Source organism: Nomascus leucogenys, chromosome 16 (genome assembly GCF_006542625.1).
Source record: "Nomascus leucogenys isolate Asia chromosome 16, Asia_NLE_v1, whole genome shotgun sequence".
Lineage (NCBI taxonomy): Eukaryota > Metazoa > Chordata > Mammalia > Primates > Hylobatidae > Nomascus > Nomascus leucogenys.
In genome coordinates, this window is record NC_044396.1 from 8,719,847 (window position 1) to 8,745,207 (window position 25,361).

Consider the following 25,361-nt stretch of genomic DNA (forward strand, 5'->3'; position numbering starts at 1 on the left):
AGGCGGAGCTTGCAGTGAGCCGAGATTGCGCCACTGCACTCCAGCCTGGGTGACAGAGCGAGACTCCGTCTCAAAAAAAAAAAAAAAAAAGTAAAGATAACAACTTTGGTCAGTTAACTTCTGGCTGCAAGAATATGTTGGTTCATAGACTAGAATGAGTAAATCCAGTATCATTAAGCAACATAAAGCCAAGCCAAATTAGGCCCCAACTATGACTGACTAGCCTCAATTTTAACATGCTGATGAGCCATACACCCTTGCTCTCTCTGGATGACCAGTAGTAAAAGGGAGGATTCTGATGCTGCTGCAGTGTAGGCACCTGGAGTGATTCTTTAAGCTTGTGCCCGGGTCAGACCAGTAGTGTTAAATGTAGCCTGCTGGTTTTGACAATACAAAACAATTCTGTAATTTTCCTATCTGAACAAATACCTTAGATAGAGAGCCCAGCAATAATCAGTGCATCATCCAGAGTCGCCATGATGCTATCCATACAAACTATCAATCCCAAGAGGTAATGCAGACAATGTCAGAAAAACATTCCTTGGTACCAAGAGTAGGGGATTAGGATTATTAGCTGCTGCCACTATTTCCTCCTGCTACAAAAAACAAACAGGCCTTCTCTTTCTCTTTTGCTCTAAGCTTAGTATTAAAAGCATGTAAGTCAATAAGCTCCTTGGAATGGATAAAAAATAGGGTAAACTGTTACCCTCCCTCTGATTAACCCTCTATTTAAAGTCAACTAGAAGGAGTGATATAATCTATTTGTACATGAAAGATATGTCAATCAGGAAATCCATAACAGAGTAGGCAAAAATGTTACGTTTTCTGGCAAGCAATACATATTCATGAAGATAAAATGGAAAGAACACAGATATGAGTGAACAATTTTTATTGAAACCCTCAAAGATTAAAGAGGACCAAATGGTGAGTTTGGGTACCATAACAGAAAATCTCACCTAACTGTACCATCATTCACAGGAATGAACAAACCCAAACACGACAAAATTCAAATTCTCATGTAATTGCTACAAGTGAATGTAAATGAACTAATCATTTTATCATAACCTTCCTTTAATCATACAAAAAAGGGAATTTACATGGCATAACAAAAGATATGCAAAACTTAATGAAAACACAATTCTCTTAAATTTCTTCAACTTATTTTTAAAGGATGCAGAATGCACTTGAAATGATTAAATGACTTAAGCTGATTCATTTTTTTTATTGCAAACTGTTTTAACATCAGCTTAACCCCCATGCATGGTATTCAAAAAGAACACAGCTTTCGAATTAGAAAGATCACTTAAATTAAAAAGAGAAATTAAGTACTAAAATTAGGAAAAGGCTGGATTTCTTTTGAAAGGAATCTTCAAGTACCAATATGTATAGAGAAATACTAATTTTGGTTACAGTTTCCTCCTTACTGTTAAATATACAAACTATAATACCTTTCAAAATAAAATACCCACATAAGATAGCTTTAAGAAGAAATATTCAAGCCAGAACTTGGAAAACATTAAGCAAGAAATTTACTGGGCTGATAATGTCTTAATTTGTGATCACTCGAACATTTGATGATGTGTCTCCTCTTGTAGACCCCAGGCTCTCTCCCTTTTGGTCCCCACGGTTAAGAGACATTCAGTTGGTTGTGCTTGAGACAACCTGTAATAATTTCATTTAGAGGAAAAATATTTTGCAATATAATGACAGACCAAGAAGGAAGAGAAGGTGGGTGCTCTGGAGAAAACTTATATGAGAAGAACATAAAATTATCACTTGAAAATAAAAAGATTTTTTTTTTCCAAAGGAATGCTGCACCCATTTCACTTAAGATTAGAAATCCAGGTTAAAGGCACTGGGATGTACTCCTCACCGTGAATAGACTCTCAATTACATTTATTCACATGTCTGAGTCTATTGCAATCAGCCTGCTTGCTGAGTGCTTCCATGACACTCTTACATAAAAACCTAATGTAAATTAAACATGTTTGAAACCGTTTATAATGTAACTAGTTTTATAAAAATATCCAGAGTTGCTAATAAAGCACCAAGAAAAAGAGAACCTCAGGGGGAGGACTCAGATCCTTCCTACAAGGTCACCCTTTTATAATATTCTCTAATAGGACCTCCAGAATGACAACAGTCATCTTTGACATGTCCTACCTATATAATCTTAGGGATGTAGAACATCGCTGTGGTGACTATACCCAAATGCCACTTTTCATTATAAATAGTTAAGAGACATGTTACAAGATTTCATGGCTTACTCTTAAAAAGGTAAAATAGGTGCAATTTTCCTTTAAGAAAGTCTTTATTTTATAATATACCATTAATATTTTGATGTTCCCTTCAGTAAACACTGATATAACTACACTGGGACTACCAAAGAACTGTGTAGTAGCTATGGTTATCTACAAATACTGTATTTTTTCACTTGAATACAGTATTTGCACATTTAAAAAAAACATTGTACAAAACAAAATTATATAAATGAAAGCCTCAAAGAAATATCCATCACTAAGTCTTTGAGCTGAAGTGACCAAAGACCATAGTAAATGAAAACATTTCTAAACATGATGTAAACATAAATGAAGTAATGCAAAACATCAAGGTATTCAAATCTACTGTATTGCTATTTTCACCCTTAATGTATCTTTCTACATAGCTTTCTCCTTTTGGAACAGTAATACATGGGGCAGTACATTATTTTCATAACCCTATGCCATCAAATCAATTAATACAGATGCTTGACACATTTAATTATACAAAATCAATTTGCTTCAAGATACAAAATTAATGTTGATATGTAATTAATGAAAAAAATAAGATGTTAAAAAGATAACTATAAGAATATCCAGATATATGCTGTATTCCCACTTATATAGATCTGATCAATAAAACATCAACACATTCACTTAGATACTGATTTAATCCATGGATCAAGGCCATATTTTCAAAGTATTTTAAGGATGCCAGGACACTGCAAAAGCTGGAGAAAAGAGCTGAGGAACAATATATGCTTGCTAAACAAGAACTATGTTTATTTAGCTAGTGAATACCTAGAGTAATAAATTTTTACTTCATGATAGCAATCAGGCTCGCAAACACCCAGAAATAGGAATTAAGGATTTTAAATGTAATTATAAAGGTCATAAAAAGTCTGATTAGACTGAGGTACATTTACTCAAAATTTTGAGATTCATTAAGTGGTAGCAAACAAAATAATTCCTCAGACAAATGCACATTTTTCAGTATACATATTAATGGGGGGAGGAAGGAAGAAGAATGTGCATTAACTGGTGAAATCCACCAAGCTGCATATCAATATTCTGTTACACCAAACAGTTTGAAGACAAGGGAAATGTTCTAATATAATTTCAGATTATGTTTCATTTGGCTAAAATAGAGCTTAAGGTTGCTTTGCCATATTAAAAGTTTACTACAATAATTTTTCACATAAACATTTAGACTTGAACTCCAGGACTAAATATGGCATGATTATTTTGCTTTTAATCTGTTAAATAGCTAAAAATCGACAATTTAAAAACTACAACAAAGAAAAAGTTGAAGCAGTGTGACTCTTACATCATTGAACCACTTCTAATGGTTAACTGTTAGTATTTAACAAATTCAAAGAGTTAATGAATCCTTGCATTCATTCAGTCTTCTGTGCCTTAGCTAGGATGCATAATTACAAAAGACAGCAGATACTGGTAAAAGCTTCAGGACAGAAAGTGCTTGACGAAGTTACAGTTCTCAAGTGTGTTTGGTGAGAGTATAAGGGCAGATGCGCTGATGAAAACCATTACGAGAGAGTCAACTTTGTGTTAAAGTGTTCAAAGATGTCACCTTAAGCAGAAAAAAAGCTTTAATACGTCTTCTTTGACTTATTAGGCATTTCCAGAGTCTACATCGTTAGTGTTGTAAATTTAACAGGACATCTTCATACAGTTATTGTTTGTTTCTATTTCTCTCCTGGAAAAAAAAAAAAAAAAAAGAATTACAATGAAAAACTCATTATTTAAATATTTAAACTATATGCACATACAATGTAAATCATCTCCACATAAAGTTCAAGTACTAATTCAAGTAATTAAAAACAATTGATAATTACCTCTGTATACCATGGTGAGATTATTACCACAAAACATTTTAAATAAAGAACTCTCAAACACAAAGACCTATTTCAGGAGAGTATAGATCCTCTCCACATCCCTATTGTTTGTTTATGATAAGAATGTAATAACGTCTTTTCAGTCCGTTCAAAGAGTTTTTGATCTTGAGGTGTCAGACTAAAAGCTATTGGCTGAGGTAGGGGTAGGAGAAAAAGGTTAAAAGTTACACTGAATTGCAGTACAATTGCATTCAATGAAGATTTCAGATTAATAAAAAAAACTTTAAATCACAAATTTCCTCTGTATCTTACACTCTCATTCAGCACATAACTTTTCACATTAAAAAGTAAGTTGAGGCCGGGCACAGTGGCTCATGCCTGTAATCCCAGCACTTTGGGAGGCCGAGACAGGTGGATCACCTGAGGTCAGGAGTTCGAGATCAGCCTAACAAACACGATGAAACCCCGTCTCTATTAAAAATACAAAAATTAGCTGGGCATGGTGGCGGATGCCTGTAATCCCAGCTACTGGGGAGGCTGAGGCAGGAAAATCGCTTGAACCCAGGAGGCAGAGGTTGCCATGAGCTGAGATCACACCATTGCACTCCAGGCTGGGCAACAAGAGCAAAACTTCATCTCAACAAAAAAAAAAAAAAAAAAAAAAAAAAGAGTGTTAAGACAAATTATAACATAATTGGGAGAAAAATTATAATTCCTATTTTAAAAAGCAAAAACTACTTGAACAAAAGTTAAACTGAGTTAAACAATGTTTATTAGAAATCAAGTATTTATCTGTAACACTTCTGATGAAAAAAATGACTAGCATTGTACATGCCTATCAACTGAACACATCAAGTAGTTTGTACAACCTTGTTTTAATGTGTAACTTAGTGGTTCTAAAACAAGTATCAAAATCACCTACCTGGATGGCACATCTGGGCCCCAGAGGTCTGACGTGGAACCTGAGAATCTGAATTTCTAACAAGTTCACAGGTGGTTCTGGACTGCTGGTCCAGACACTGCACTTTGAAAACCACTGGTGTTTAACACATTAAAAGACTGTCACACTTTGCTTTTGCTACTCTCATTTTATTTTTGCATGAGTAAAACATGTTCTGTAACAAATATAAATCATATTTTGCAAGTGGTCAATTTAGTTTTCCATCCTCTGTGACACCACCTAAAAACTGCATTATAAATTTCAAAGAGAACCTCAGTTCTGTTTGTTACTAAAAGTCCTTTCTTTTTATTTTTAATACACTCCTGGAACTTGAAGACCATTATTTCATACATAAAGCTAACAAAAGAAATGTCCTACTACATAACTATAAACGAAACTATTTCATAGACTAATGAGTATCGGTGAGATACATTGAAATGGAAGACTAAAATAACAAAAACAGAGCTAGCTAGATTAAGTATATTTCAAGAGAGTAAACAAAAACAAAAACAAAAATCCCACAATATCAGCAAAGGAAGAAAAGATAAAACAAGGATTTGGTACCATGAAGCTGTAGTTTAATTTTACAAAGGTCCTACAACTTTTCACAAATCAGTTGAAACATAAAGAAAGTTTAATTCACTGCTAAAGGAAATAAATAGCTTTGGATGAGAAATCTGGAAGCACTCTAATAAGCTAGATACAAAATATATAGAGAAATTAAGTAAAAAGATGTAAGGGCAATCTGCTCATTCTCCCCATAAAATAACTCATCAAAACTTAGAGAAATTTCTCAACTCCATGAAGAGCCCTAGAAACTACAGGAAAAAAATGCAACTCGTTTTAAGGATAAGTTAGACAAAGAATAGTTTAATGCCAGTAAGATGATCAGTCATAACAATGAGGACCACGTGTTATGCTGTTTCAGTGTGAATTGCAATCAACTATGTACTTTAAATGAATCACTAAAATATATAGATTACACAGATAATACATCTATATATATAACGCATAACTTCCAACTCAATGGACAAGGGGAGAATAAAGAAAATACCCCAAAAGGACAGAAAAAGAAGAATGAGTTTGAAAAAAATCTAGATTAGAAAGCACAAAATAAGAGGGTAGAAATAAACACTTGTATCATTTACACATTTAAACTAGGAGTCACAATAAATGTAGGCCCATCAATGAAACCACCAGATACCGGCTAAGGAAACTTTAAAATCCCATTATACATAATTTATAAGAAATAAAACTAAAACTTAAGGAAACTTAGTTTAAGTCTTAACTAAGTTAAGACTAATAGAGAGAGACAATAACACAAAGCAAATGAAGACTCATACAACTATACTAATATCAGACAGTGGACTTAAAGTCAAAACCACTGTTGGAGACACAATGGTCACCACATGCTACATAACAGTTTTTGAAATGCTGTAACAATACTGCACTAAAACTACAATTTTAAATATATTAATAAGTTGTCAAGTACAAGGAGAAGCTGACAAATTTCTAAGAGAGCAGGAGAACTTAACACATAAGTAAAAATACAGATTGAGTATACAGAATACAGAAAACTGAGACAAATAATTACAAGGTACATATTTTACCAAGGTATACAATCAACAACTATCAAATGAATCTTAGTAAATGCCAAAGAATTAGTAAACAGATCACATTTCCTGACATCAATTTTGGAAACAAAACAGACAACAAGGAAAAAAACTCATGTTTGGAATTTCTAAAACACGATTCTAACAGTCTCCAAAACATCATAATGGAAATTAGAAAAGAGAAACAAAATCAAAAGCTGAAGTTTTAGAGGGGAAAAAAAAGAAAAGTCTCTGAAATTACTGATTTTTAAAAAATGAAGTCTAGATATCATGAACACTTATTTGTATTATTAGTAAATGAAAATGTTAATCATGCTAATATGGCAATAAATCTGAATGTTAAAGACAAAAAATTTAAATCATAATTAAAGATAACTTTAATTAGTAACTTTAGTAGAGTTACTAAGAAGTGCCTGGATTCAGTATATATTTGAAAGCAAAGCCAACAAGACTTACTGATGGATTAGACTTTAAGGGGTTAGAAAGGAGTATCAAGGATGAGCCCAGAACTTTTGGCCTAAGCAACTGAAAGGAGAGTGATGTCATACCCTCTCCTCTACTAAGATAAATAAAGTTTGGAGCAGGCAAAAGAACAGGAGTTACGGCCAGGCACGGTGGCTCACACCTGTAATCCCAGCACTTTGGGAGGCTGAGGCAGGCGGATCACCTGAGGTCGGGGGTTCTAGACCAGCCTGACAAACCCCGTCTCTACTGAAAACACAAAATTAGCTGGCTATGGTGGCACGTCTGTAATCCCAGCTACTCAGGAGGATGAGGCAGGAGAATCGCTTGAACCCGGGAGGCGGAGGTTGCGGTGAGCTAAGATCGTGCCATTGCACTCTGGCCTGGGCAACAAGAGCTAAACTCCGTCTCAAAAAAACAAAACAAAACAGGAGTTACACTAAATTTAGGCTGCTTATGAGACAACTAAATAAAGATGTCAAATAGGCAACTGGATACATCAGTTAGCAGACAGGAGAAAAAGGTCCAGATGGAATACAAATTTGAAAGTTCACAGTGCATGGTAAAAAGTCCATCAACAGACCTCCAATCCTCCAAAAGTTTATGATCCATTTTTAAAGAACCTCTGCTTTAAGACCAAAAAAACCCCACATTTATATTAGCAAGATGGACTGTGCCCGACAGTGTTACTATTAAAATATTTTAACACAATATCTATGGGCATACTATCAGCTACAGACCACTAGAAGTGTGAGACTAAGAAATGATGAGCGACCGGGTGCAGCGGCTCACGCCTGTAATACCAGCACTTTGAGAGGCTGAGGCAGGTGGATCACCTGAGGTCAGGAGTTCAAGACCCGCCTAGCCAACATGGGGAAACCCTGTCTTTACTAAAAATACAAAAATCAGCCAGGCATGGTGGCATACACCTGTAATCCCAGCTACTCAGGAGGCTGAAGCAGGAGAATTGCTTGAACCCACAAGGTGAGGGTTGCAGTGAGCCAAGATTGCACCACTGCACTCCAGCCAGGGCAACAGTCAGATCCCGTCTGAAAGAAAGAAAGAAAGAAAGAAAGAAAGAAAGAAAGAAAGAAAGAAAGAAAGAAAGAAAGAAAGAAAGAAAGAAAGAAAGAAAGAAAGAAAGAAAGAAAGAAAGAAAAAGAAAGAAAGAAAGAAAGAAAGAAAGAAAGAAAGAAAGAAAGAAAGAAAGAAAGAAGGAAGGAAGGAAGGAAGGAAGGAAGGAAGGAAGGAAAGAAAGAAAGAAAGAAAGAAAGAAAGAAAGAAAGAAGGAAAGAAAGAAAGAAAGAAATGAATGATGAGCTATCAGTGATATCAGTAACTTCTGATGTTATTACAAAATGAGGTACTGTATAGTTAAATCATAATTACACGTGCTGGTATGTTGTTGGAAAGTAACTTGGGGATAAAGGAAACCTAAATTACACAAAAATAGCCACGATCCCATACACCCGGAGAAGGACTAAGCCCCTAGTTATAGTTTAGAAAAAGACACTTTAGACAGATTCTGAAATTTGAGGGCTGAATCTCTTGAGGAAAAACTGAGTAGTACAGGGCTTCTTCCCCACCGTGAACTAAGCAAATACACTGGACACCAGCATAGGATCCTAGAGCAAAGATTGGAATTGGTCATATGGAAATGAGCCCAGAAGGCAGTTTACTGCCAACTCCTGTCTTTTTCACAGAGGTTAACAAATGAACTAAGACTTCCCTAGTCTTCAAACTAGGAAACAGCCTGAAAACCAAGACTTTCTTCAATGTCCTAAGAGGAGCCTACCACATGCCCTTAACAAGACAAGACAGATAAATGACTTATTTTCCTTGTAATCTCTGGTAGGTTTATCACCATTAGCAATATTTCAGTAACCAGATCTGAGCCTAAATGAGCCACAAGGGAAAAAGTCACTGTGTATCTAAAAGGCCATAGCATTCAAAAGGAAAAGAAGAATAAACACTGAGAACATAAATAACAATAAAACAGAACTGCTGAAGAAGGCAGTGAACATCTGAAAAAAGAAGCAATCAGACACTTGCTATGAAATGCAACAAACAAGCCAGGCGCGCGGTGGCTCATGCCTGTAATCCCAACACTTTGGGAGGCCAAGGTGGGCCGATCACCTGAGGTCAGCAGTTCGAGACCATCCTAACCAACACGGAGAAACCCCGTCTCTACTAAATAATACAAAATTAGCTGGGCGTGGTGGCGCATGCCTGTAATCCCAGTTTCAGGGAAGGCTGAGGCAGGAGAATCGCTTGAACCCAGGAGGTGGAGGGTGCGGTTAGCCAAGATCACGCCATGGCACTCCAGCCTGGGCAACAAGAGCAAAATTCCGTCTCAAAAAAAAAAAAAAAGCAACAAACACACAAAAAATTTTGTAGCTAAGAATCTTGATTTTCAAATTGAAAAATTCAGTAGATTAATTAAGGAAGAAATGGTCGCTGCCTCATTTGTGGAGTAGAATATTAAATCCAAGAAATATCTCACATCACAGAGCAAGAATAAAGAAATGGAAAGCACAAAGGAAAAATAATGACAGGATAGATCCAAGACAAAAATGAATATTCCAGCAGAAGAAAAAAGAACAAACAGAAGGGTGATAAACAACAAAAAATGTCACAAAGTCTTTGATATTCCTCTTTGCAGTAGGTGGGGCTTGATTTCCTCAAGTGTGGGCTGCACAGTGCATGACTTGCCTCTAAGAACAGAGTACACAAAGGGGAAAACAGAACATTTTATGGTGGAGAAACCTAGCAGACACCACTTTAAGCAATCGAAGTTAAGATCACTAGTAATAAGATATATGATGAGACGAAGAGGATATATCACTTCTGTGGTATACTTCTCAAAAATCCATAACCCCCAGTCTAATCATGAGAAAGTATCAGCCAAACTGAAATTGAGGGATATATTACAAAATATCTGACAAGTACTCTTTAAAAATGTAATGGGAAACAAAGCAAGATGGAAAAACTGTAACAGTTTAGATGGTAAGGAGACATGAGAACTAAATGCAATGTTACTGTCCAGACTAGATCTTGAAAAGAAGACATTAGTGAGAAAACTAGGAAAATGTGGAAAACCTCTGTAACTTAGTTAACAATATTGTACCAATGTTCATTTCTTAGTTTAAATAAATGTACTATGATTATGTGTTAATATTAGGGAAAATGAATAAAGAATATACAGAAATTCCCTGTGATCTTTGCTACATTTCCATAAATCTAAAATTATTTCAAAATAAAGTTTTTAAAAAATCACTAACTTTAGTAAACTACAACTTGCATACAACTACCAAATAACAAATACCATATTGCAGAAATATATATGTGTGTGTATATATATATTCTATAAGGTATTACTATTTTAATGCTTGTCCTGCTTATCCTTATTGTTTATGAGGATAAAAGTGTTACTGAAACTTCACCCAACAGTTAAAGCCAGGGAATGTATCAGACTGCATTTTTTTTTTTTTTTTTTTGAGACGGAGTTTTGCTGGTCACCCAGGCTGGAGTGCAGTGGCACAATCTCAGCTCACTGCAACCTCCGCCTCCCAGGTTCAAGCGATTCTCGTGCCTCAAGCCTCTCGAGTAGCTGGGATCACAGGCGTCTGCCACTACGCTCAGCTAATTTTTGTATTTTTAGTGGAGATGGGTTTTCACCATGATGGCCACGCTGGTCCTGAACTCCTGACCTCAGGTGATCCACGTGCCTTGGCCTCCCAAAGTGATAGGATTACAGGCATGAGCCACCGTGCCTAGCAGACTGTATTTTTAAATTAAGAAAAGAATAAAAAACACAGTGTGCATGTTTCAAGAAAAGACGACGTTCATAAACGAAGAATGAAATTAAAACATCTAATAGATTCAATTCTTTAGGAAAATTAATGACTTACCAGGAATGAAATCTGCATAGGTGGCTGGCTGACAGGTCTAAAAAAAATTCATGCTAAAGAGTAGAACAAGGGCCAGGTGTGGTGGCTCATGCCTGTAATCCCAGCACTTTGGGAGGCTGAGGCAGATGGATCACCTGAGGTCAGAGGTTTGAGACCAGCCTGACAAACATGTCAAAACCCGTCTCTACTAAAAATACAAAAAATTAGCTGGGTGTGGTGGCGGGCACCTGTAATCCCAGCTACTCAGGAGGCTGGGGCAGGAGAATTGCTTGAACCCAGGAGGCAGAGGTTGCAGTGAGCCAAGATCGTGCCATTGCACTCCAGCAAGACTCCATCTCAAAAAAAAAAAAAGAAAGAATAGAACAAGGGCAGTAACAGATGGATAAAACCCCAGCTGCTCAAAAGCCTGCACATATGTCCACCTTTAAAGTGCTATAATACTTAGATAAGCTTCTAGCATGCACTGTCCCAAGAACAGGACGGATCCTTTGGCATTAAAAAAGCAAAAGACAAAACTGTAAAGGAAACAAACCAATTCTGAACTGTAAAACTAATTTCAAAACTATATAGTTATCAAGGGAAAGGAAAATCATGTTTTGGGGATGGAGAGGTTCTGTTTTGGAAATCCACTCTTCAGATTTCTTAAACTTACATTTACATTTTAATGAGGCTCTAGCATTGCAAAATTATCCAGAAAGGAAATAAACATTTGGCTTCCTAAGTAGACTGAGTTCTACAAAGGGTTATTTATCTTTGGTGGCTTACGGTACCCTTTATTATTTATCTGTTGAATGAGGGAACACAGTTAAGAAAAGAACATGCAGGATCTAAATATATGGTGACACAAGTTGATTAGAATACAAGATGTGTGCAGGGAGAAATCTCAGGAGAAAAGACCTGCTAACAGAGGCTCTTAAAGCCAAGCAAAGGAATGCATATGCAATTCTATTTGGGATGCCAAACTTTGGGCTCTTTTTGATAAAATAAAAATAATTATTATATTCTAGACTGGTTTTCACATGCAGAATTGTTCACTAATAGCTTTTATAGCCTAGTTCTCTAATTGTAGATTTTCACTATGCTTTAATTCCCTCACGTTATTTCTAATTCAGCAGAAAGTACATCAAGCGTGTCAAATGCAGACAATACCAGAGTTGAATCATCTTTCAATAAATTCAGAACTTTCTGCCACAAACAGTGAAGTCAATTTCACTCAGAAATTAGAGTGCAATGTAAAGTTTGGTGAGGATTCTCTACAATGAAAATGATTAACTCAACATCTGGTAAATTATATTTATTAACTAGAGATCAACAGTAAGTCCAATTTTATGCATATAATGTTACTTATGCTAACTGTTAACAAAATGAAGGAACAGTAGTAAAATAAAGGTTTTACTGGCATTCACATAATTTCCTATGTAACTGAAACATCATGTAAATTTTTATTTATTTAGTTTTTATTCTAAATATAGAGACAAGGTCTGTGTTGGCCAGTGTGGTCTTGAACTCCTGGCCTCATGCAATCCTCCCACCTCACTTTCCCAAAATCCTGGGATCACAGGCATGAGCCACCACACCTGGCTGTAAATCTCTATATAACACATGCAATGACTTAGATATTTCTCTTACTTTTTGCAATCCTTGTTTGACTGAAGGCTTAGATATTTCTAAAGTGACACTTCAATATATCTAATTTGTATGTAACTTCCTTAAAAACTTTAAAAATGATTCCTCAATACTATCAGACTTTAGCTCCTTGAAGACAGAAATTTCCTTAATGAGCTCTATCCCTTAAGTGTCTAGCATGTTCAAAAATGCCTGCTGAATAACAATTTCTTCAACTTGTGATTCATCTTTCCAACTTTATCTCTTTTTCTGTACTGCCTCCCCTCCCTAAGTTTTAGCTATTTTAGATTACTTCAACATATCACAATACCCTAGGCTCTGAATGCCTGTCTTGACTTTATTATGAAATCCTACATATTATAATTCAAGGCCAATCTTAAAAATTCACCTTGACACCTTGAGACTCCCAATCAAAACTGTATTTGCTAGAAATAAAGATAACATGTTTTAAATTGAGTAAGGCTTTAATCTAATTTTTCAGTTTACAAATAAAAATTTGAAGACCTGATAATCATAACAAACACTGCCAGACCACCAAAAATTCAAACCAGGTACCATGATTTGATATAACCATATGGTCCACCCATAAAAAGGTTCAAAAGAGTTGTGGCAGGCAGTACCACAATGGTCTCTGCATCCAGGTATTCACACCCTTATAAATTCCCTCCCCTGAGTGTGACCTGGACACAATGAGTGAATTGCTTCTAATCAACAGAATTCAGCAGGGGTTCAATCCCCAGTATCTCAAATTAAAGAATAAGGAAAAAAAAAGAAAAGAAAAATGAAAGAAATTAAAAAATTAAATTTAAAAATAAAAATAAAATTAAAAGAAATTTAAAAAAAATTCAGCCGAGGCAACAGAGTGTCACTTCTGTAATTAAGTTACAAAAGACTGTGACTTCTGTCCTGGTAGCTACTGCCTCCTCAGCTTACTCTATTGCCCTCTCAGCTTGCTTACTTTGATGAAGCAAGCCTCCTGTGGGCAAGTCCCTGTGGTAAGGAACACAGTATAGGCAGCCTTTGGCATACAGCCAACAGGAACTGAGGCTCTTAGTCCAACAATGCTTGAGAAACCGAATTCTGCCAACAACCATGAGTCTGGGCGCAGATTTTTCACCAGCAGAGTATTCACAGTGAGACCTCAAGCCTAGCCTTGACTGCAGCCTTGTGAGAGGCCCTAAAGCTGAGGACCCAGACAAGCTGTGCCCAGATTTCTGACATGCAAAAACTGTAAACTGTATGTTTTAAGCCAATGAGTTTTAGAGAAATCTATTAGACAGTCATAAGTAACTGAGACAGCAATTCACAACAGACCAAACACTATCTCTACTCATTTAATACAACAAAGGCCAAAGTACAGAGAATGGAGCTGTGATATCTTTCCCCAACTTCAACAGTATTCATGTGTGAGTAGGGTAAAATACCCAGCAGATTTTTATAAATTAAAAAAAATGTTTAAGCCATTCCAAGAAACAGGTAAAGTCAGTTAAGCACCTCAAATGACCCTTATGGAAGAATAACTCTTATCTTCAGTAACTACAGCTCTCTATTCATGAAAAAATATTCTTTCCTTGGACACACATCCCTTAAATTAAGAAACTGCATGTCACATTTAAAATAAACTATTAAACAGGAATAATTCAATAATTTAAATTATTTCTGGAAACATAAGATATTTCATATCCACCTAAGGTTAAATATATTGCTACTCAAGTTATCATGTATTTGCTGAAGAAAAAGAAACACAGCTGACCCTTCAACAACACTGGTGTGAACTGCAGGAGTCCACTTACAACGAATTATTTCAACGAAAGAGATAAAAAAAAAAATGCAGTATTCAAGGGATGTAAAACATGCCTATATGGAGGGAGAAGCGACTGCGGAACTTGAGTATGTGCAGATTTTGGGTATTCGCAGGGGTCCTGGAACAATCCCCTGTATATACCAAGAAATGACTATAAATGAAATTCTGTCCAATTTAATGACCTCACAATTATAGTATGGAAGAAGTATCTCCCAAAGATCTATGATTAACTTGATAAAGTTATCAGCATTGGAACATAACCACTATTAATAATCTGAGAAAAAATAAAAACAAATCAATATGTTAACTGAAGCACCCCCTTTCCAATTCTAACTCATAAAAAATATTTACCAAGTTCAGAATAGAGTACTACTACAGTAAAAACTCAATCATCTTGACTATTCAAAGTACCAATGTTTTTATCAAGGAATTACTTAATCAAATGTTACATTATTTAATTAAATATGTTACATAAAAGTTTATTGTATCAAATATGTTACATCCTGGGCCCAACTTTACTTTCTAGAAAAACATTCTTCAAATTTTACAAAAGTAGATTTTATATATTAAATTTGTTTCTGTTAATTATAATCAACTTTTTCAGCAACAGAGAACTATAACCACAGAAAAATTTACCAAAGGGTAATAGACTTCAATCCACGTTATTAAAAACTGCCAGGGAAATGTTTGCTGTTGTCATAGGTATAACTATTTTTGAAGTAATTTCTTCTATGTTAACACAAACTTGAGTACTCTGAGATAGACCTAACATCATCTCATCTCAAAGTTATTCCAAATATGAAAAAAACTACATCAAGAACTAAAACTTAAATCTTCAGAAATGCCCAACTTGGCCAGGCACGGTGGCTCAAGTCTGTAATCCCAGCACTTTGGAAGGCCAAGGTGGGCAGACGACCTGAGGTCAGGAGTTCAAGACCAGCCTGGCCAACATGGTGAAACCCTATCTCTACTAAAAATACAAAAATTAGCCGGGCGTGGTGGCGCACACCTGTAGTCCTGGCTGCTTGGGAGGCTGAGGCACGAGAATCGTTTGAATCCCGAAGGTGGAGACTGCAGTGAGCCCAGATTGTGCCACTGCACTCCAGCCTGGGCAACAGAGCAAGGCTCTGGAAAGAAAAGAGAGGGGAGGGGAAAGGGAAGGAAAGGAGAAAGGAAAAAGGAAAGGAAAAGGAAAAGGAAAGGAAAGGAAAAGAAAAAAAGAAAAGAAATAAAGAAATGACCAACTATGTAACAGCATAAAGAACTAAAATACACAGAAAACTCTAGCGATTTTATAATAATTATGCCTTGCTTATTTCTGCATAAACTGTAGGGCTCCATCTCTTTATGGAGGAACAGGTAATGCCATGATTTGAAAGTTTATCTCAATGTTATAGGCAATTGAAAACTCTAATTATTCCTATGTGGAATTAAAGAGCAACTGAACCAAAAATAGTCTCGGATTATGTTTCCTAATTGATGAAGATTTACAAGAATGAAGGAATACAGGAGGATTTAAATAACTCACATTCACTACAGCAATGGAAAAATTTCAAAAGAAAGAATCACCTCAATAGTCAAAAGTAGATACTGCTATGCAGATTATTTGAATTTATACTGGACAAATATACTCAGGATTTTTATTAGTTTTCTTTTCCCTTCTAGTATTCAGTTCCTCTGAGGGGTTGCCATTATAAATTTAAACAGCATACTAATACAAAAATTGCTTATCAATTCAGATGCTATCAATTCCCATTGTACATAATGAGTAATTTACCATATCACAGTGAATATGGTATATCCCACTTCTCCCGTACTACAAGTCACACTATTTTTAATTATTCCAGTGGCTGTGCTTATGATTTCAAACAATATGCTTAAGGTACTGTTCCTTGATATATCTTTAAACAATTATGTTGCTGTCAGAAAGATCAGAAAATAAGTGATTTACTCTTCTTTAAACTCTTCCCATTCCATCTGATAACATTCTGTTCTAAATATAATTAAATCTTTTATATCCTACTGTCCATTTCTACAAATGAAAAAAACCAATAGCATTTTATATAACTTCAATGATCAAGTAACACAGCGATTACACCTATAAAGAAGAAAAAATCCTACAGACATTCATACTTTGCAAATGGGAAGAGATTCTTCAAAGCATTTCCACTTTTAACAAATGTCTACTTAAAACCTACCGTGTGCTAGGCATTTTTCTAGGTGCTAGGGATTCAGCAGACAGCAAAGCCAATCCTGCTCTTTCAAAGGTTATCTTCCAATACGACAAAGGCTATCTAGAAATTTTATTTCTTTTTAACTTCCTTCAATTCTCCAAGGTCAGTGGTTCCCAACCAAGGGCCCACATTGTCCGGTGTGAAGGACCATAATGCCAATTAAGTAGGCAGGATGAGATGGCCAAAAGTTCTGATCCTCTATAAACAATGTCAATCTGTGTGACATAAAATGCACATAGGGTCCCTGCTGAGAGATATTTGTTCTAGTATAACCAGGTGCTACGGGTTGTTGTTCTTTGTTGAATTATTTTTCATTCTGCTTAAACATTTTAAGTATGGTTTTCATGAAAAGTACGTGGCTAAGCTCTTTTAAGTCTACATTTCTTTTACTCCCTTGACCCTCCAATCCACCTCACTGATATAACTAAACATTCATCTTTACAGGTATAATTCCATAAACCACTCCTCTCCACCCCTCTCAACCCAAATATAAGATTTTAAATTTGAGTATCCAGGGTTATAGAATTCTGATGACAGTCTGATTCTCCTTTCTTTGTAGGTAATTTGTCTTTTACTCAGTAAGCTTTTAAGATTTTGTCTTTGTCCTTTATTATTCTTTTCCTTTTTTTTTTTTTTTTTATGAGATGGAGTCTTGCTCTGTCACCCAGGATGGAGTGCAGTGGCGCCATCTTGGCTCACTGCAACTTCCGCCTCCTGGTTTCAAGTGATTCTCCTACCTCAGCCTCCTGAGTAGCTGGGATTACAAGTGCCTGCCAGCACACTTCACTAATTTTTATATTTTTAGTAGAGACAGGGTTTCACCATGTTGGCCAGGCTTGTCTCAAAACTCCTGACCTCAAGTGATCCTCCCGCCTCAGCCTCCCAAAGTGCTGTGATTACAGGCGTTGAGCCACCATGCCCAGCCTTTTTTTTTTTTTTTTTTAAAGAGACAGACTTCTGTCGCCCAAACTGGAGTTCAGTCGCGCAATCACAGCTAAGTGCAGCCTCAACTTCCCAGGCTCAAGCAATACTCCAAACTCAGCCTCCCAAGTAGCTGGGAATACTGGCACTTGCCACCACACTTGGCTAATTTTTAAATTTTTTGTAAAGGCCAGGTGTGGTGACTCATGCCTGTAATCCCAGAACTTTGAGAGGCCGAGGCGGGCAGAGCGCTTGAGTCTGTAAGTTCTAAACCAACCTGGGCAACATGGCAAAATCCTGTCTCTACTAAACAAGGAAAAATTAGATGGGCATGGTGGCGCATACCTGTAGTCACAGGTACTTGGGAGACTGAGGTGGAGGAATCACCTGAGCCTGGGAAGTCGAGGCTGCAGTGAACTTATGATCACACCACTGCACTGCAGCCTGGGCAATGGGAGTGAGACCCTGACACACACACACACACACACACACACACACACACACACACACACGTAAATACAGGGTCTCACTATCTTGCCCAGGGTAGTCTTGAACTCCTGGGCTCATGTATTCCTCCCATTCCATCTTAAAATATTTATCTGTTTTCGTTAATCATTCCTCCTTTTGATTATTGTTTCCTGTATTCTTTTAACACTCTTTTAGAGAAATACTGGAGCACCTCTCTTTCCATCACGTTTCCCGTTCTGTATTTTCATCTCTATTGCTGCACATTTGAAATTTTTCTCTAATCTGAAGTTTCAGATCATCAACTGGATCTAAAACATGACATTTTATTAATCTGGTTACTCAGATTTTTAAATTCTGATAATTATGTTTCTAATTTCCAATAACGCTTTCTGGTTTTCTGTTCTTTTTTACACAAGAATCCTTCCTAACAATACAAATTACAATTTTGTTTTGTATTTTTAATTATCTTCCACTCCCGGAATTACTACTTCTTTTAATGGCGTATTGGTTATTCATTCATCAAGCTTGATTTTACTCAAATATATCAAAATTATGTTTTTAAATGTAAAACAAATACTAACTAGCATGGATTTCGCCTACAATTTGAAGCTTCACCAATACCCTTCACTCTAAAATAGAGGGCCTGACATTCCAAGTTTTATATAAGCAGACAGGATATGACAGGTTGGCTCCTCCACAGGAAGAGCCTTGTTGGCTGGCAAGGCAAGCTGAGGAACTCCTGTTGCCAAAATAATCAGTCAATAAAAAATATCTAGCAATGACAAGAGATGAAATTAGGTTTTTAAAGTCCTTGTTTGTTGTCATAATCAAGCTCAATAATTTAAAGAAAAACATGAACATAGGAAGGAAATGAAAGATACAGTAACTATAGACCTCAATGTAAATTTTAGTTAAAATCTCCCCCAAACTTGGGAAAGGCAGGTTAGTATAACCCTTTTAAACTTATTATTCAAAACTGTTGTAACCAAGTTAGATCCTTTACCTGATCCTAGACTGGATTTGCTACTAGAAGAAAGCAATAAGCAATTCCATGATCATCTGACAGAATATTATGGTTATGCAAGATAATACCCTTATTCTTTCCTATAGGAAAAAAACACTACAGTTTTTTGGGAGAAAATTATCTCAAGTGGCTCAAAAGAACCATAAAGCAGATGGGGAAGCATGTTAATAATAAGTGAATCTGGATAAAAGGTATGAATGTTTCACATATTCTTATTCCCCCAAAAATTTTTATTTTTTTTACTTTTATTGTTTTTTGAGACAGAGTTTCGTTCTTGTTGCCCAAGCTGGAGTGCAATGGCACGAGCTCGCCTCACTGCAACCTCCGCCTACTGGGTTCAAGTGATTCTCCTGCCTCAGCCTCCTGAGTAGATGGGATTACAGGTGTGTGCCACCATGCCCAGCTAATTTTTTTTATTTTTAGTAGAAAAGGGGTTTCACCATGTTAGCCAGGCTGATCTCGAACCCCTGACCTCAGGTGATCCACCTGCATTGGCCTCCCAAAATGCTGGGATTACAGGCGTGAGCCACCATGCCCGGCCTCTCCCAAAAGTTTATTTACAACCAAAAAGATGAAGCAAAAGTATAGTTACCAATACTTTTGCATGTAACTACAGTTTAACTATTCTATTATACTGTCTTGGCACCAATATATTTGGCCATTTTCCTAATGATGGACATTTGAACTGCTGCCATTTTTTTGAAAAAAAAACTATTGATTGCTCCTAACATTCTTACACATGAAAGTTTCTACTAGGTATGTATCCCAGAAAACAACTGCTGAATTATAAAGTAGATTATGTTCAACTTTACAGGAAAATACAAAACTGCTTCTTGAAGTGGCTTTATCAATTTAGATTCTCATTTGCAACTGTGTAAGAGGTCTTGTTGATCTACAATCTTTCCAATACTTGATACTGTCAAACTTCTTAATTTTGCCAAATGAATGGATATAAAATATTCTCACTGTAGTCCTGACTCATATTCCCTCATTTTTAGTAAGCCTTTATATTCTTATCAGCTACATGTTTTCCCTCTCATTAAATGCCTATTCACATCTTTGACTATTTTTCTATTGGTTATCTTTTCTTAAATTAATTCACAGAATTTCTATATATATTCTTTTAAAAATATATTCATTTATTTTAGAGATGGGTTCTCATTGTGCTACTCAGGCTGGTCTCAAACTCCTGGGATGAAGCAATCCTTCTGCCTCAGCCTCCTGGGTAGCTGTGAATACAGGCATGTACCACCACACTAGCTTATATACTCTTGATACAAATCTTTAGTCAGTTAAGTTCAAATTTCTTTTAGTCTTTTAAAAAACATGGCTGCTGTTGCTGCTTTTTTTTTTTTTTAGACGGAGTCTAGCTCTGTCACCCAGGCTGGAAGTGGAGTGGTGCAATCGTGGCTTACTGCAATCCACCTCCCCGGTTCAACCAATTCTCCTGTCTCAGCCTCCCGAGTAGCTGGGACTACAGGCACGTACCACCATGCCTGGCTAATTTTTATATTTTTAGTAGAGACAGAGTTTCACCATGTTGGCCAGGCTGGTATCAAACTCCTGACCTCAAGCGATCCACGCGCCTGGGCCTCCCTCCCAAAAAGTGTTGGGATTACAGACGTGAGCCACCATGCCCAGCCAGGCCTCTTAAACTTTTTTAAAAGCATCTTTTGATGGACAGATTTTAATCTAATCAAATGTAGCAGTCTTTTGCAATTAGTGCTGCCTCCCCCAAGGTTGGGTTTAAGAAACCCAACCTTTACCCAAGGTTTCCAAGATATTCACTTGGGGATATAGTACATCCACATACCAGAAGCTTTGAGAAATTCCAGCTAAATACATGACAGATAAGGCCATATTAAAACCGGACACTAATAATGACTTACAGCTACTTTTATTTAAAAAAAAAAAAAAAAAAAAATGCATAAGTAGTAAAGAAAATCTTAGCAAAATACCACTAATCTGTTCTTTTCAATGAAGTGAAGAAGGACGTAGAATAGACAGGCAACACATCCTTCCTTCAGCACTAAAATGACCAAAATATTTGAAAGCAGCTATGCTGGGAAGTCCAAATGCAAGCACAAGCATATCAAAGAGAAAATCTACAAATGAAAATACAAATTCTGCCTACACAAGGCTAAAAGTACCAGGAAGAAAACTGGACAAAAACACATCGTACCCTATATGCTAACCAGCTAACAAGCAAGGAAAACTGGTTCCTAACACAGTGGTTTCAAACTTAAGGGACAGTCAAATACCTAGCACAACCCATTATACTGGCTTTCCCTTTTAAATCTCCACAGGCTGGTGAATCGCTTAACTGGTAAAATCAATTTACAGCATGACTCTCCCATCTCCCCATTTGCAAAGAGAAAGGTATATGCAACTAGCACCATGCAATGAAAGAAATGGGGTGGGGAGGGTAAAACTACCCATTTTGAGACAAATAACTGAACTCAATGATCCTCTTACTGGTTCAATGACAAAACACAAAAAGCCCAAAGACAGTCCTGAAGCCTCTCTGCAACCACGAAGGAGATTACAAAATTATGAGTCCAGATGAGTGGCTGTCAGGGCTTAGGCATGGGGGAAGCATGGAAAAACAAAAGGCTAGTATATAAGGGAGGGTGTGGGGGATGACGAAACTGTTCTGTATCCTGATAGGGTGGTTACACAAATCTACATATGTTAAAATTCCTAGAGCTGTACACCCCCCCAAAAGTGAATTTTATTGTATGATTTAAAAATATACATATTTTAAATATATATAAATTCTTATAGGAGCCTTATTTATCCTTCAAAGGATGAATGGAATAGACACAATGGTCGTCCATCCATGTAATAGAAAACTACCTAGTAATAAAAAGGAACAAAGAATTGAGTTATACAACGACATAGATGAATTGCAAAGACAACCATGCTGAGTGAAAGATAAATGTCTTAAAAGATCATATAGTACATAATTTCAATTATGACAATAAGGAAAATGTCTTATAGGGACAACCAATCAGTGGTTCAGTAATGAGAGGGAGAGAGAGGGCTTGAGTATAAACTGGCAGGTCAAGGGAATTTACAATTTTATTATATTTAATTTTTTTTTAGAAGAAAAAAGATATAAAGTTTCTAAAAACAGTAAGTACAGAAAGCAGACATAAGTTTTAAACACAGTCCTTTGTGCTCAATAAAATCAAGATGAATTCTAGGATCAAGGGATTCCATTAGCAAAACAGAGTTAAGAGGGGGAGCTGAATGTGATAACAGACGCAAACAAATACTATCACTGAAGAATGCAAAACCTCACAAATCACAGAAACAGCACAAATCAAATACACATGAAAAGTAAGTGAGCAGGAAAATTCAAATCCTCCAAATGAAGAGAAAAAGAATAAAGAACCAACAGAACTCAAGGACAAAGATTCAACATATTTGTTGACATTAACAGAAAAGAGAAAAGTGGCCTGCAGATAAAGGATTACAGAAAACAATATTCATATTGTACACGTTTTCACATTTACATTCATAATGTAAAAATAAAGAAAAATCTTTTGTGCACACACCAAAAAAATAGCTATTTACAAACAAAAAATGTAGGCTGGCCTCAGAATTTTCCATAATATAAAACCACATAACTGTAAAGCAAGGCCTATACATAGCACTTTAAGTGAAAAGGCTGTTGACTAGAAAGAATTCTATACCCAGCTAAATGGTTGTTTACATATTCTGACCAAAGACATTTTATGGATCTAAAGGCTTACTAATAAATAATAAGTTAAATAAGGTTCAAAATAGAGCTGTCAAAGGTGGGTTAGGCATTAAAAAGGGTGGCAGCAACATGACAAAAGAAAAACTTCAGCTGAATTAAATTTAAAGGAGATTAACTGAGCAAGGAATGTGATTCACGAATCACAGAGCCAGCCAGAGTAGGCTCTGACATTCAAGCGCAGCCCTGTGGTGGAATTTTTATAGACAGAAAAAGGAAAAGTGATACACAGAAAACAGAAGTGAGATAAACAGCTGGATTGGTTACAGGTTGGTATTTGCCTTATTTGAACAGTTGGCTACATTTGATTCAGCCAAAATTTAGTCATTGGCACAAGAGTAGGCTGCGGTCTGTTTATACTTCCACTTGTTATAGTTCGCCATGTACAGAAAAACCTTTAGGCTGGACTTAAAATATGTAAGGAGGCAGCTTTAGGATAAACTTTATGTAACAAAACAATGAAACAATATAAGGGTAAAATTAAAGTTTAAATCACTGTTGTGTATATGGCTACAATATATATAATACAGCTACAATATATACCTGTCATTAAAAATTTCCTGAAACTACCACATAATATTAACATACCAAACACATTATAACAAAACTAGGATTAAATTTTCAAGTTTGGGGGGGAGGGGGGAGGACAGCCTTAGGAGATATACCTAATGCTAAATGATGAGTTAATGGGTGCAGCACACCAACACGGCACATGTATACATATGTAACAAACCTGCATGCTGTGTTCATGTACCCTAAAACTTACTACATAATATTAACATACCAAACACATTATAACAAAACTAGGATTAAATTTTCAAGTTTGGGGGGGAAGGGGGAGGATAGCATTAGGAGATATACCTAATGCTAAATGATGAGTTAATGGGTGCAGCACACCAACATGGCACATGTATACATATGTAACAAACCTGCACGCTGTGTTCACGTACCCTAAAACTTAAAGTACAATAATAAAAAAATTTTCAAATCTGGTGGGAAAATAAAAAAAGACACAGAAGGGTAATTATCTCCTCATGGTGGGCGAAAGAAAAGTTGGTATTTCCTTGCCATGTATCCTTTGTCCTAAGCAATCTCATCCCACTTCCATGCTATTAACTGTTTAAGAACAAGGTCGGGCGCGGTGGCTCACGTCTGTAATCCCAGTACCTTGGGAGGCCGAGGCGGACGGATCACGAGGTCAGGAGATCGAGACCATCCTGGCTAACACAGTGAAACCCCGTCTCTACTAAAAATACAAAAAAAAAAAAATTAGCCGGGCGTGGTGGCGGGCGCCTGTAGTCCCAGCTACTCGGGAGGCTGAGGCAGGAGAATGGTGTGAACCCGGGAGGCGGAGCTTGTAGTGAGCCCAGACTGCGCCACTGCACTCCAGCCTGGGCGACAAAGCGAGACTCCATCTCAAAAAAAAAAAAGAACAAAAGGTCCCCAAATCTGTGACTCTAACTGCCTCATCAGGTCCCCAAATCTGTGACATCTAACTGCCTAATCAGAGATTTTGCTGACTATATTTCTCAAAGGTATCTTAAAATCAGCACAATCTAAAAATGAAGTCTTAACTTGCATCCCACCTTTCATACCTCGAATCATTTCTCCCGATGCGCTACTTGTAATGGCAGTTATAATATGACCACTTTACTTAACTGCTAAACTGAAAGACTCAGTAGCTATTTCTGATCCCATTTCTCTCATTTCCCATATTTAAGTGGGAGAAAACACAATTATATTCAGCAACGCATCTAAAAGGTTCAGGAGAGCCTTAAAGTCATTTGTATTAATTACTCCAAAGCAAAGTTTCCAACAATCCAACACAGCAATCAACAACAAGCACCATAATCACCTGGATGTTTATACTTAAAAAGTACACTGCAAGTTCCTTTATCAAATATACCAAGGGATGGGTCTCGAGAATCTGCAATTTCAATAAACACTCCAATTAATATTTATGTGACTTAAGGTTTGGAAACTACTGCTCTAGGGTCATTATTCCAACACCTTCCCTCCGAGGAATGTTGAAGCACTTCCCTCTGCTGCACACAACCACAAAGACAAGATATTCAGCTTCACACACAGAAACAAATCACTGATTTTACATAGAATTAAATTAAGTTACCTCTTTATCTTAATTTCTACATAGGAACAAGCATTCCATCAGAACATGCTTTCCACAGTAACAAGCATTATTTACTGGAGAAGCTTCTAACTTTTTCCCTACTAAGTTTCAAAAGAAATTTAAATGCATCCCCTATAGAAAAGCCCATTCATTTTCTCTTTCCACCTAAAAATAGGACCCCAATTTTATGTTACAGTTTGGAAGAGAAAACATTCCCTAGTTGAACTTATTCTTGTGGCCCTGTGATCAAAGTCTGGCCAATATTTGGGCGGCTAATCCCCATATGGGCCACTCAATAGGATATTTTTAAAAAATAAAAATAAAAATATTCTGGCCAATGTAACACAAGGATA

The 25,361-nt window shown here is 36.5% G+C and overlaps 1 protein-coding gene across 2 annotated transcripts in view; it reads right to left on the minus strand.

Moving 5' to 3' along the window:
- Window positions 1-872: 872 nt before the first annotated feature.
- YTHDF3 (YTH N6-methyladenosine RNA binding protein 3) overlaps window positions 873-25,361 on the minus strand; it is a 44,504-nt gene continuing 20,015 nt past the window's right edge. The window contains exon 5 of one of the 2 annotated variants that reach the window (XM_030795074.1): window positions 873-3,975. In XM_030795074.1, the coding sequence (XP_030650934.1) occupies window positions 3,952-3,975 (24 nt within the window). In that variant the 3' untranslated portion in view covers window positions 873-3,951. The remainder of the gene's footprint in view (window positions 3,976-25,361) is intronic. The other variant, XM_030795075.1, reaches the window with a different exon arrangement.